This window comes from Enoplosus armatus, chromosome 18, assembly GCF_043641665.1.
Source record: "Enoplosus armatus isolate fEnoArm2 chromosome 18, fEnoArm2.hap1, whole genome shotgun sequence".
Taxonomy (NCBI): domain Eukaryota; kingdom Metazoa; phylum Chordata; class Actinopteri; order Centrarchiformes; family Enoplosidae; genus Enoplosus; species Enoplosus armatus.
Genome location: NC_092197.1, coordinates 3717894 through 3731336, shown reverse-complemented (window position 1 = coordinate 3731336; position 13443 = coordinate 3717894). Strand labels below are relative to the sequence as shown.

Sequence of the window (13443 nt, the reverse complement as noted above, 5' to 3'; positions counted from 1 at the left end):
CTACAGCCGTTTCAGAATTCAGAAAATCTGTTATGTCGAACCAGCTGTAGAGCCCATGTCTCTCCTGTCCTGGTCTCAAGTCGGTTCCCTATTAAATACAGAATAAAATGTAAGAATGTTCTTGTCATTTACACATCTCTCCATTATCAATCTCCTGCTTACCGTTGTGAATTCTCAACTACTACCTTACCGATACATGTTTGAATTTATACAATCCATAACATTTACCAATATAGCTGCAATGAGCTACATCCGATACATATATCGGCCTGGCTGATTTATCCAAGGTCATATAACCTGGCCTCTATGGCTCTCCCTGGGTTCAAGACCAAGAGTTACTAAGCTTTACTAAGCTTTTTACTAAGCAAGTTCGTGAGCCTTCTTATAGACTGTCTGTCTGGAATCCAGTTTGTACAAAGAGGCCTTTTTATGGATGTTTTTGTGTTGTCTTAGTCTATCAAAATTGTCAATTTCCTTGCTTTTATTGACTTGTAAAGCAGTTTGTGACACTTCAAAAGGTGCTACGCGTATATAAACAAGCTTTACTTACTTATAATCAGGAGTGCAGCACCTGTCGTGTTAGCAGGGCAGAAATGAAACCCAGGAGAGGCAGTCCAGCAGGCACAGCGGCACTGAGACACAGGGATCCTGTTGGGCAGGTGCAACAATGGTGATGGGGCCCAGAGGACAAGTTGTAGTGTCTCAGTCAAAACGAGGCCAGTGGGTGGTTTGGAGAAGATTAAAAGAAGAAACTCAGCTGGAAAGAACTGTGGGAAATTGGGGGGAACCCACATTAATTTTGACAAAGCACCGTTGATTGCAGATAGCACATTCAAACCTACTTTCTGTCTCCCACAGTCAAAGCCCCTGATCCCTCTCCAGAAAGAGGAGGATCCAGAGACACACAAAACTGTGCTGACCAACTACATGTTCCCCCAGCAAATCAGGACCGAGGACTGTGAGTACTGTGCTTTCAACAAGACTGAAATTATCTTGTGTTCTTTCATGGTTAATCTGGCAGACTGCAAATGTTTCTGACCTGTTTTCACCAGTCAGTTCTCAGCAGCAGGGCTAAATTTAAACTTTAAACTCAGTACTATCAGGCAATCATACGACTTCACTTACATGACTACTATGAGCACAATTCATAAGACTAGAATTGACAGAGTTTGTGGAAACTGATGATCCATAACCAGTGTGAAACTAAAGTGAGGAAAATAAGTGGTTTTGTAAGGATGTACCAGTAAGTCATACAAATCTAATTTTCAGGTAAAGCAAATGTATTCAAATGTATTCTCAGGCACAACCATCTTTATCGTGGCAGTCTTATAGGTGACTTGCAAGGATTCCTGTTTTCATATTTTATGAGGGACCTCGTTACCTGAGACCAAAGCTGCAGAAGAAACACTAGTCTTCTTCTTCTTGTCAAGCATCTGTTAGTTTGGTCTGGTTTCCTATTGCACCACACAGCTTGCACTGACCCTGTTGCATCTTTAGCTTTAGAGTAATTAGCGGTTCAAGATCTACACGCTTGAGCTACTGAAATGGTTGCGAGTCAACTGGTTGATTTTTGTCTAACAATCTGTCGCACCACAAGAAAATGCACCCATGCAAGTTACTGTATGTAGGTTCTGCCCTCTATTTATCTTCCAGTCATCTGCTTAATGCAATTTTCCATAGTTATTCACTGTGGATTTTTCCAAAAGAGCTTTATCTGTTTCCTCGTGTTTTCCCTTTTACTTGTTGATATGGAGGCTGCAAACCAGGTGACGCATATTATCCACTGTGCATTCACACTCTGTTATGGTGCGTTAAGTTGTAGATAACCAGAGTTCTTGATATGGTCTGTTCTCAGCTGATCTGCATGTCGCAAAACCTTTTTAACACAGGAAACCACACAGACTGATTTATCTTAAAACTTAAATGGCAGCTTTAAGTGATATAATATGATATCAACTTGTTAAAAAAAACAAAAAAAGGATGGGATATATTTGCACACCTGATGGTTTTTGGTCAAGTTTCAGATTTGTTGGTCAGAGACTGACTGACACCGCAGAGAGCAGATCACTAATGCAAGATGCTAATGCAGAGTTTCAGGAAAGCGGTGTCATCACAACCACAGTCACCACTGCCATGATTTTCAGAGTAATCATGGCCTTGCTTCTCCCCTCCCAACATGTAGCAGCCATACAGGAGAGACGGCGAAAGAGTGAGACCGAGCAAATCCTGCAAGAATGTTAGATTACATTTTATGTCAAACCTTTAGATACACTGTGGTATCAGGCGCAGGATCAAGCCGGTCAAAATACTGTTCTGCAATGCAGTTTATTAGAATGAGAATTAGTAATACATTGAATGAATGGTTTGGTTTGAGTTCAAGGGGTTAACGCCTGAATTTCAAGTTCCTCCACAGTTCCTTCAATTTATTGGCATGCCACGTGCTGTCTTTGCGCCATCTTGTGGTCCCAGTCCGACTTGCATGAATTAAACACAGTGGGGGGGGGGGGGAGACTTGCAAAGCCTTAATTAAAAACTAACAAATGATCCTCCGCTTCCTTCTGCTTTTCTGCTTTTCTTTTTTCAGACATTCCCAACTCTGACTCTGAGAGCTTCAATCCAGCTCTCTGGGAGGAACAACGCAAGCACAGAGCTCAGGTGGCCTTTGAGTGTGACGAGGACAAGGATGAGAGAGAAACACCCCCAAGGGTTAGTGTCAAACAGTTGTTCACATAATTGGAAAAAGGAAAAAATGACTGTGGTGACATCGTTTACCAAACTGCAAGGACACTGCTGTGATCACAAAGTATTATTTTGGCAACAACCTTCACTTTGATGTTGCTGTTTTCATGTAAAATGCGCATCATGTCTCTTTTTATACAACAATTAAAGTAAATACTGGTGAGGTTAGTGGGGGATACTTATTTGCCTAATTTGTAAGATGGCTCAAACCAAAACATCATTAGTATAGGGTAAAGAAACTGCTTAACAGAGGCAGCATTTCACCTCTCCTAGTCCCACGTCTATCTAAACTGCAGCCACATGATTTTAATGGTGAGGTTTGTGGCTATTTGAACTCTTCCAGGAGGGAAACCTGAAGCGCTACCCGACGCCATACCCAGACGAGCTGAAGAACATGGTGAAGACGGCCCAGTCTGTGGCTCACAGGCTGAAGGAGGATGAGTCAAGTGACGAGTCGGGGAAAGATGCAAAGCCGATAGAGAGGAACCACATTGGAGTGCAGGACGTGGGAGTGAAGGTCAGCTTCAGATAAATGAGATATTTTACTTGCACTTTCATTTCTACTTTATTTTACCATGCTTTAGTTCCCCTTAAACAAACTGCATATTCTACATGCAAGTGATTTTTTGTTAATAACTGATCATGTGTGCAGGTGATAGAGGCCCCCTGTCCTAACGGCATGGCATCAGACCTGGACCCCCAAGTATCTACTAACACATACCCCTCTGCACCGGAATCGAAAGACACTTCGGAGTCTTACAGCTCTCAGAAAGTCCCACTCAAATCTTCAGGGGGCTCTATGATGAACCACGAGGACACACTGGAGGTACTCCTCACATTTAGCACTCTAATTTATTAAGTCCTCACTATTTTACAAAGAAGAAATACAGCAAGTGTTTATGAATTTCCAACTGAAAATGCAGCTTTAAGAGAATTATTGTGTTTGTCTTCAGGATTCTGAGGAGCTGTCTGATGAAGAGGAGGAGATGAAAATTGCAGAGATGAGACCCCCTCTTATTGAGATCAGCATCAACCAGCCTAAAGTAGTGACTTTAAGTAAGGACAAAAAAGGTAAAGTTTAGTTTGAGGGATTAAAATATAGTGTTTTAGAAGTGGAAAATTAAGCTTGACATGTGACAGTGTCTAGATACAACACACTAACGGTGATGTTTCTAATCAACAGATGACGCAGACTCTTTGCTGGATGAAACAGTGGCCAACAGCAACCAGAACAACAGCAACTGTTCATCGCCATCACGCATGTCTGACTCGGTGTCTCTGACCACAGACAGCAGTCAGGACAACTCCCTGTGCACCCCTGAGAGGGAGGCAAAGATGCCCTTCCTGCCAAAAAGCCGGTTAGTACCATTCTTTTTGTTAACATAAAGGAGACTCTTCCTGCTGTTATAAATAAATATACATCTGATGGCCTCCTTGTTCTGTGTTTTAGGCAAGAAGATGAGAATATGAACCAGCCTAAAGACACCACCTCTCTCCTCCATAATGGTAATGGCTCTGAAACGTCCCTTCAGGCCCTTTTGAAAACCCAGCAGACCCCGCCAGAGAAAATGGGTGACTATGACCTGTCCATGGAGGCCAGACTGGCCTTCATTGAGAAGGGAATTAACAATGGCATGGGAGAAACCTACACCAAATGGGACCAGATCAATATGAATGTGTCCAAGTTGCCAACCGACAACATGGTTCAGCTGGATGAGGTGGACAAAACCAAGAATGGCTCAGTAACCCAGGAGGACTTTGACAGCAAGCAGGGTTTTAGCAATGACAACAACATGGAGCATTTTCTGAATGGAAACCAGCAGGTCAGTGACTGCATCAATAGTCTGGGGGACAAAAGCCAAGCGATGAGAGTAGAGACATCTGCCGTGCATGTGGCCTCGACAGGCGTGACAGCCAGCAGTGACATGTCTCTGTCTCGCAGCACAGAGGAACTGTCTCCGGAGAAAAGGTGCCATCCCCCGCAGGTGATGAAGTCTCACAGTGTCAGCAACATAGAAGCAGGGGGCATGAAGCTATACTCCTTTGATGGCGATAGTGACGCCTATGACACAGCAGGAATGACTAGGATGGCAGGAGCCGGCCCAGGGCCAGGAGCTCAGGGCCAGAGCATAGTCAGGAGCAAGTCAGCCAGTCAGTTACTCAACGACCAGGCTCTCCAGATCTACCCCAGCTCCTCTGCATCTTCCTCAGACCTGCTCTCCTCCTCTAAGCCTCCTGTCAGCACCAGCAGATATCCAGTTTCCTCTAGCATGGCCATGGGCATCCCTCCTCCTCAGTACAACATTCAGTACACAAGCAGTGCCATGCCTAAAGAGGGCCTCTGGGCCCATAGGACGCCCATGCCCCCAGAGCACCAAGGCTACCTCCCTCCTCCTCCACACTCACTAGCCAACACCAACTACTCCAATCGCAATCAGGCACCTCCCTACCCTCTACAGTCCCAGCAGAGGGGACCTCCTATGGGTCCCAAACCGTCTGGAGACATGTGGGCTAAAGAGAGACTTCATTCTACTGGAGGCCAGTCTAGAAGCAGCACTCTGCAGAGGCAAAGCAGCACCGCCTCCACAGCCTCCATGGGCGACCCGAGGCGCATGCAGGTGCCCGACGGGGAATACATGACGTACAGGGACATTCACACCCTCGCCAGGGGGCCGCTGGCCATGAGCCAGGCCATGCAGAGGCCCCTCTCAGCTCGCACTTACAGCATCGACGTACCCGGATCTTCCAGGCCTCACAGCACCATGCCGCAGCCCCACGAGCTTCCAGAGAGGACCATGTCTGTCAGCGATTTCAACTACCAGCACAGCAGCCCCAGCAAGAGGCCCAACACCAGGGTGAAGTCTGAGCACTCGCTGCTGGATGGGCCTGGACAGGTGTCAGGAGGAGTTGGAGGAGGAAGGGTGCCATCTGACTGGAGAGACCAGGTGATGCGGCACATCGAGGCCAAGAAATTGGAAAAGGTAGAAAGTGCTGCTATAACGTGATGAAATGAATTGCCAGTTGTTCCTCTGACTCATTTTCAGGGTGGAGTTGTTTTTTAATCTTACGAGCCCAACAGTATGCACACATTCATCCTTACAGGATTGAGCTATAATCTAGAAGTCCTACATTTGCCATAGGACCGCTATTACAATATCTTAAATTACTTTGACATCACAACATGATGTGAGCAAGAGGAAAATGTCTGTAAAGCCTTTCTTTAGCCCTCACTGCTGGGCTGAACTGCAGCTACTGCAGAAGCTTTGAAAGCTAAAATAAAAACAACACAGTGGAAATATTCATTCTATTTTATGATTCAGCAAATATCAACTAAATAAATCAGACTTTTCTGCTTGCACGATGCACTTAACTGTTGTTGCACTGCTGCAGGTCACAGAATACAGTGTAACAGCAGCTGAGGCAGAGCAAGTTCCCTCTTAAACATGATGGAAGCTAGATAAATATTTAAACAAGGGACTTGTTGTTAGCCCCTTAGAGTTGAGGTGGTACGTCTGACCGTTTTCCTACGTCATCAGATTTTTCTAGAAAATAGAAATAGACTCGAAGAGAGATCATGAATGAAAGATGAATAAGAAACCATCTATCAAAACAGGCTTAGACACAGGACGTTTACCAAAGCCTACTAACCCAGCTGTATGCTCAATATGTCTGATTCACTGCATGCTAGTCTGTATATGCTGTAAACCTTTTTGTTGTGTCTTTTATGTCGTCACTCATTTGGTGGATTGCATGGCCGCCGCTGACATGTCTGTTGGTGCTGGTTGTTCCGTGTCGTCCCTCTGTTCAGAACGCGCTGTCTCGCTCCTATAATTCCAATAACGCTCCGCTGAGCTGGTCTCACTACGGCAGCTGTAGGGATATGCATGCCAGCCAAGGGTCCCTGGTCTTTAGTGCCAGGGATGGACAGCCCTACGGAGCTCTGGGCTTCAGTGTGAGTACTGTGAATTTAAAGTCAGCTCCTGCAGCTCATACCAAGCCAGGGCTTCCAGATCCCGCTAGTTTCACACCCTTTTTAGACGATAAGAAGTGTCTGTTTCCTTCTCTCCTCGATGTTGAGAAGTGATCACTGACCCTCAGTCATCTTTCACTTGTCCTTTTATAGGCAAGTGAAAGTATGTCTCTCCTAACGTCTGATTTTCTCACGACCACAAACCCTGTCCAGTACATGTGATGTCTTCTTACAGCGAAACATGGGTGGATTCTAACAGAGTTTTTGTTGTGTAGCTCCTCTTAGCATCATTTGGTTTGACTTGTTTAAAAGGGGCCTACTTGTGTTTTGTACCATCGTCCGGTTGATTTAGTGGCTGTACTGCCTCCATGACAGAATCAGAGAAAGACAGATTGAACTGATCAAGGCTGCTACAGAGATTTAGCTAATTGAGGCTTGTATTTCTAGTGACACATTTACAGCAGGTCTGTATTTTCTCTGAATCCCGGCTGACAACAGAAAGTGTCACCCTAAGCTGTGATGTAACAGGCTTGTTGGAAGGAAATTAAGCTTTTTCAGGCCAATCTCTTCATGAAGAAAGTCTTCCTTTTAATTTGGGTCTACGTTGATAATCAGATATGTAACTTGAGTATCATGTATGGTACAAAACACCCCCTTTTTAAACCTGCCAGGTTCTTTAACATCATTATTATCCCTCCACTGTGCCACACTCCAATCATCCTGTCTCTTCCCTTTAACTGCACTTTCAATCCTTTTATTTTGCTCATCCGTCATCTTCACTTTAACTTTCGATCACTTCAGAATCACTTCTAAACCTGAAAACTGTGTTTGCAAAAGGTAAGTGGGAGACGTGTGTGATTTAGAAAGTGGGTATTAGAATCTGTAGAGGAGGGGGAAAAAAGATGTCTGTGTTCTGTAACCTCTTCCCTACTTAACATTTAAGATTCACTTTATCTCCAGCGAGCCGATATTCAGATTTACATGCTGCTTAGTGTCTGAGTAGAAGCTAGGCACAGTTTAATCTCAGTTTTTCATCATTTTAATCAGTTGTGTCCCTTTCTTCTCTTCTAAAGCAACACATCGCTGCCTCTCATTACTACACATGAAAAATGTTCATGTCAGTGTCTAATGGCCTGTCCTGTCTACTATCCCTGGTTGTAAATGAGTTTCAGTGGAGTGAGCTTTAATAATAATCATCACTTGCTTCCCTTTCAGGAAGATGTGTTTAGTCCCCAAGGGCAGCAGAGCTACACCATGGACCCCCACAGAAAAGTAGGTTCAACACATGCAGACATTTAGTAAAACTGTGGTTGTCAAATTTTAAAACTAGCCAGAAAATTGCCAGTATGTTGACACAATACCGCCGAGTCCACAACAACAACAACAACGGCAGCAGCTTCTGTTCATCACCGTGTGTTTTTGTTTGCTAGGTGCCTTTGATGAACGGTCAGATGGGCCCTGCTGCTCGTCAGGCCCCCTTGGCCCGCCACCCCTCCAGGGAGCAGCTCATTGATTACCTGATGCTCAAAGTCTCCCATCAGCCCCAGGGTCCACCGCGCATCCCGCACGACACGCTGCAAGAGGTGAGGGATGGTGTTTGTGTGGAATTAGAAATACCCAAGTGCTAAAAAAATAAATAATAAATAAAGTTGGATGAGAAGATCAATACTCTCCCATATCAGTCCATTAAATATGAAGTTACAGCTTAGCTTAGCTTAGCTTAGCCTAGCCTAGCATGTTGAGTGGAAACTGGGGAGAAACAAAAACCTAAACAACAAGATGCGGATTTCTTCCTGGACCTGGTTGCTTCTATATTTTCAGGTGAGAAAGTTAACTTTTAGATTTCAAATGTATCGTCGATTTATCCAAATAATGCCTTTTTGGAAATCAAGAGTTTTCAGAAATGCGAGGACATGCCAGGCGGGCGAGACCGGTCACCTCAACAATTTTATTAACTTTTGGACAGAGCCAGGCTATCTGTTTCCCCCTGTTTCCAGTCTTTATGCGAAGCTAAGCTAACCACCTGCTGGCTGACAGATATGCAAGTGTTCTTCTCATCGATCTTCTCGTCTAACTCTTGGCAAGAAAGTGAGATTTCCCACAAGGTTGACCTTCATCCTGAGTATTTGAACCTAAAACCGCAACAATCTGATATCCTTGTTCGTTCACCAGAGTTTTAGTCATTTTGAGCCAGTTAAGAAAACACCTGCTCCCTAACCTCCCGCTGTGGTTTTTCAAGACTAATGTAAATATGTGAAAATTGTGTGTGTTAACAGTGGGTGACTGTGAATAAATGGCTGATGAAACTTATGTGGGTGTGTTTCAGATCCGTGTGAAAGTGGAGAAGAATCCAGAGCTGGGTTTCAGTATATCAGGAGGAGTGGGAGGACGGGGAAACCCCTTTCGTCCAGATGACAATGTGAATTCATGTTTCTTTTTTATTTTCACAGAAATTGAATTGTTTTCCCCAACTTAATATGTATAATTAATATCTTTTTATATTTTCAGGGTATATTTGTGACAAGGGTTCAACCTGAGGGACCGGCATCCAAGATTCTTCAGCCTGGAGATAAAATCATCCAGGTATTCTGCTCTCTAACTAACCACAAAAACTTTGACAAGATCTTTGTGATGTTTTGTTTATTCAGATTTTTCTTTTTCTTTTCGCGCAGGCGAATGGATACAGCTTTGTGAATATCGATCACGGGAATGCAGTGGCCCTCCTGAAGACATTTCCAAACACTGTGGATATGATTATTATAAGAGACATGCAAGCATAGACTTAACTGAAACTGACCCCTGACGAGGGGGGATGGGGGACACGAGAAGAGAGACGAACAGAGAGATTTATGTGGACTCTCATATTTTTATACACAGAGGAGACTGATCTGTTGATACCTGTTGGGACTATTTATAGTAGAGATCTTCATAGCCTTGATTTAAACGGGGAAAACCACTGAATGTAGTGGATCAAAGTGAGACGGCGGCAAACCTCTGCTAGTACGAGTCCTCAAAAGGCCATCACTGTGGTATATATATTTTTATACAAAAGAAGCTGAAGATGTGACCTGCTTTGAAGCAAATAATTACTGTGGTCTCTGTACAGATCCGTTTTGTTTTTTGGGGTTTTTTTTTTTTTTTTGTAGTCCAAAACTCATAAATCCTTTATCATAAATTAGGTTTTATTTCTGCGGTTTGACATGAATTGGCCACTAGGGGGCAGGGCTCCCTCTCTTCAGTCATCCAATTTGCCTTTTTCTTTTTTTAAAACTTTTTATTTAAGATGTTGAAACCGTTTCGTGGTCTGCCGTGCGATCTTGTGTGGAGGACAATGTTACGTGCTTTTCGTGTGGAGACGAATGTAGATCAAGGAGGTGTTTGATTTTGTTTTTTTTGTTGTTTTTTTGGAGAGACATTTTTTTTTGTTTCTCTTCTTGTGAAATCTGAAGGTTGAGAAGAAGAGATCATCCACCCCTGCTTCCATAAACCTGTGAACACCCTCCATCGTACAGACACTTTTGTCCTCACAGCAACTGCTCGGCATATCACCTAACTAGACCACAACCTGAGCTGTGTGGGCGGGGGGGGGGCTTCGCAATATAAATGGATCACAGCTTTTCAGAGGTTGAAGAAACGCAGTTAATGAGACTGGAAAATGGAAAGGAAATTCAAATACTGGGGGAATAGGAGAGGAGAGATGGAGTATGTGTTTGCTCAGCCTTAATCTGTTTTGCCTGTCAGAAGCTGCTGTTTAAAGCAAATGTTCGACATTTTGGGAAATATGGTTCTTCGCCTTCAGGCAGCACCTGAGTTGAGAAGATTGAAGCGCTAGCAGCCGGCTAGTTTAAGCTAGCACATAGACTGGAAACAGAGGGAAACGGATAATATGGCTCTGTCAAAAGGTGACAAAATCCACCTACCAGCACCTCTGAAGCTCGATAATTAAAATATATCTTGTTTGGTTAATACGTAGTGAAAAAAATGACCATTTTGTGGTAACTTATGTGCCAGACTTCCTGGAATCTCCACTGGTTGCTGGGACACGGCTCAGAAATTGCACATAACTCTCAGTAAAACATCTAATTGTTGGTTTTACACCTCAGTTTTTGTATGTATAAAACAAACAAGATATAACTTGTTAATTAGAGGCACTGGAAGGCGGATTTTGTGGCCTTTAGATCCAGCTAGTTAACCGCTTCCCTCTGTCTCCGGTCTTTGTGCTAACGTTTGCTAGCTGCTGGCAGTAGCCTTATATTTAACAGACCGTTGTAAGAGTGCTAGCTATCAATCTTCTCCACTTGGCCGATCTTTTCCTGCCAGAAAGTGAATACGCATATTTCCCAAAATGTCTAAAGTTTTCCTTTTTTAAGCAGCGAAAGATATTAGCAGTGATGCTAGTTAACCAAAGCAAGTTTGGAAATTGTGAACAGAAGGCAAAAAGCAGGAGACAACTTAGATATTTGAATAAGAACAGATCAACGTTTCACTCGTGTTTTTATTTTTTAAGGGCTTCATCTTTCAGGCAGTCACTGGTGAGATGAGTGTTTGTATCGCAGGGGTTTCAACATCTGGCGGTTTTATTTTTTAACATGGGAGAAGACCACAGTTTGCCTTTTTGTGTCTATAAAAATGTTTTATCATGCTTTTTATCATCACTTTGGAGCAGTTTCTCAATCTGTTTTTTTTCCCTTTTTTTTTTTTCTCTTCGCTGTACAGAGAGTTGGGAGAAGCAAGTTGTCAAGTGCCATAGACCTTGAACTGTTTGAATAGGGGAGGACCTTTGACCCCAGAGCCCAAGCAATATCCACATAATCACAACCTTCTGAGTACATTTGCAGCATAATGGCTTAAAAGCAATATTTAAAGCCTTTATTTTCATTCAGAAAAACCAACGTCAGATAGCATTTTTTTAAAAACAACACAACTTTTAGTAATCCCTGGTGATTTTACATGATTTTTATATTGTGAAAAGAATCTTTTTTTTTTTTTGTAATGAAATAGCACAGGAAATATATATATATGGTAGTGCTTAAAAAAAAAAAAAAAAAAGATAAAGATTTCTCTGCATTGTGTAAAAGTGAATGTTTATGTCACTTTGCCCAAGGCTTTTTACTGTTTGTTGCTTAGATTACCATAACTCCTGATGTTCATCTGTGCAGAATAATCAACTCACACTGTTAGGGGGGGAGAAAAAAAAACAAACAAAAAAACAAATCCAGTCAAAGCTGCATCTGTCTGAAAACATTCCTAATGTTTGTCAAAGAGCCGCGTCGGAAGGAAAAATGTGTTTTGAAAGGCAACGTTGCGTCCACTTCATGTGTAACTCTGTTAATATTCATTCACTTGTAAATAACTATTCAGTGAGACGTATTTCCAAAAAAAAGGAAATGATAAGATTCACATACTAAGTAATGGCCCCATAAATCCTAACAGCACATTTGTGACCACTGAATTGTTTGTACTATATATGATATTATTTCATCCCCTCAACTTGTTTACAGTGGATTGTGTCATCTACTGTCCATCTCTTCATATATGTAGTGAAGTTTGACCCATACTTTGTGCTCGTGGCACCGTCAAACCAACGTGAAAACACTGCTAATTAACTAAATTAGATATCCCTTTAATAATAATAATAATAATAATAGTCATTGTTCTGAAGTGAAGCTGTACTCTTTTAAATCTAAAACTGTATTCACAGGCAAATTACAATATAATGTGCATTTCCCAAATTTCTCACAGAACATGTAGTAATTTTACACAGATGAATTGTATTATTTGTATTAATTTTGTTGGTGATTTCTGACTTTATAAGAGTAGGGGGGAAACATTTCTGGGTGAATGGTCACTTTTATATTCATGGCAAAAACATACAGTCTTGACATCGTAGACAATCTTGGGAGATAAAAACATGTTCTCACATTTTCTTCATCCGGGTTGGTCTTGTTTCTTACGCTCCCGTATTCTTCTTATTTATTTAGCGGTCTTCTGTGGTTTTTAGACCTTACTAATCAAATTGTAAATACTCTAAATTGAGAAAAGAATTAATCATGGCATTAGTGACTTGCGATTGTAAAACCAGCAATAAATTGCAATGCAGAGGCACCCGTTTTAATGTATAGCTAGTATTTCTAAGGTTTCTCTGGAAACAGCCACAGTGAGCTGATGATGATGATGATGATTGATATGCATTTATCCAACATTCCAGATTTTGTACATAATTACCTGTTTCTGAAGTAACCTGTGGAAAATAAAACTAATGCTCTTTAACACTGATTTGTTTGTCGTCATTTCATCCTGTGGGTTTATCTTTTGAACAGGTGCAGTCAGTTAACAACGGAACAAAAGGACCGTCCGAAGTACAGGACCACTGCATGTGTAACAGTATAAGATTTATACAGTCATTTTTTTACTTATCTGTATATATTTCTAACAGCAAAATCCCAATTCTTCTGTTTATGTGCATGTTTTTATTTCACACTTACTCATGCCAATAAAGCCCCTTTGAATCGATTAAATTAGGAGTATAGCAGTACTCTTAAATCACGGTGCTGCATGTACTTAACCCTGAAGGATTACATGTGTACTGATGCGTAGAATTGGATAAGGCCGTGCAGAAAATGGCTTGTGAGTACTGTGTTTAAAGATAATGTGTATACGCTCTGGAACAGACGATTACACATCACGTTTGCGGCGTGGGATGGTACAAACTCTTGGTGCTTGTTTCTTTAACC

At 42.3% G+C, this 13443-nt stretch overlaps 1 protein-coding gene across 1 annotated transcript in view; it reads left to right on the top strand.

The window, feature by feature from the left end:
• Nucleotides 1-11443, top strand: part of erbin (erbb2 interacting protein) — a 46153-nt gene extending 34710 nt beyond the window's left edge. The window contains exons 15-28 of the mRNA XM_070924147.1: nucleotides 859-958; nucleotides 2585-2706; nucleotides 3083-3256; nucleotides 3392-3565; nucleotides 3672-3810; nucleotides 3923-4097; nucleotides 4190-5720; nucleotides 6548-6691; nucleotides 7925-7981; nucleotides 8140-8292; nucleotides 9036-9128; nucleotides 9218-9292; nucleotides 9382-9738; nucleotides 11426-11443. Of these exons, the coding sequence (XP_070780248.1) occupies nucleotides 859-958; nucleotides 2585-2706; nucleotides 3083-3256; nucleotides 3392-3565; nucleotides 3672-3810; nucleotides 3923-4097; nucleotides 4190-5720; nucleotides 6548-6691; nucleotides 7925-7981; nucleotides 8140-8292; nucleotides 9036-9128; nucleotides 9218-9292; nucleotides 9382-9489 (3045 nt within the window). The 3' untranslated portion in view covers nucleotides 9490-9738; nucleotides 11426-11443. The remainder of the gene's footprint in view (nucleotides 1-858; nucleotides 959-2584; nucleotides 2707-3082; nucleotides 3257-3391; nucleotides 3566-3671; nucleotides 3811-3922; nucleotides 4098-4189; nucleotides 5721-6547; nucleotides 6692-7924; nucleotides 7982-8139; nucleotides 8293-9035; nucleotides 9129-9217; nucleotides 9293-9381; nucleotides 9739-11425) is intronic.
• The last annotated feature ends 2000 nt before the right edge of the window (nucleotides 11444-13443 follow it).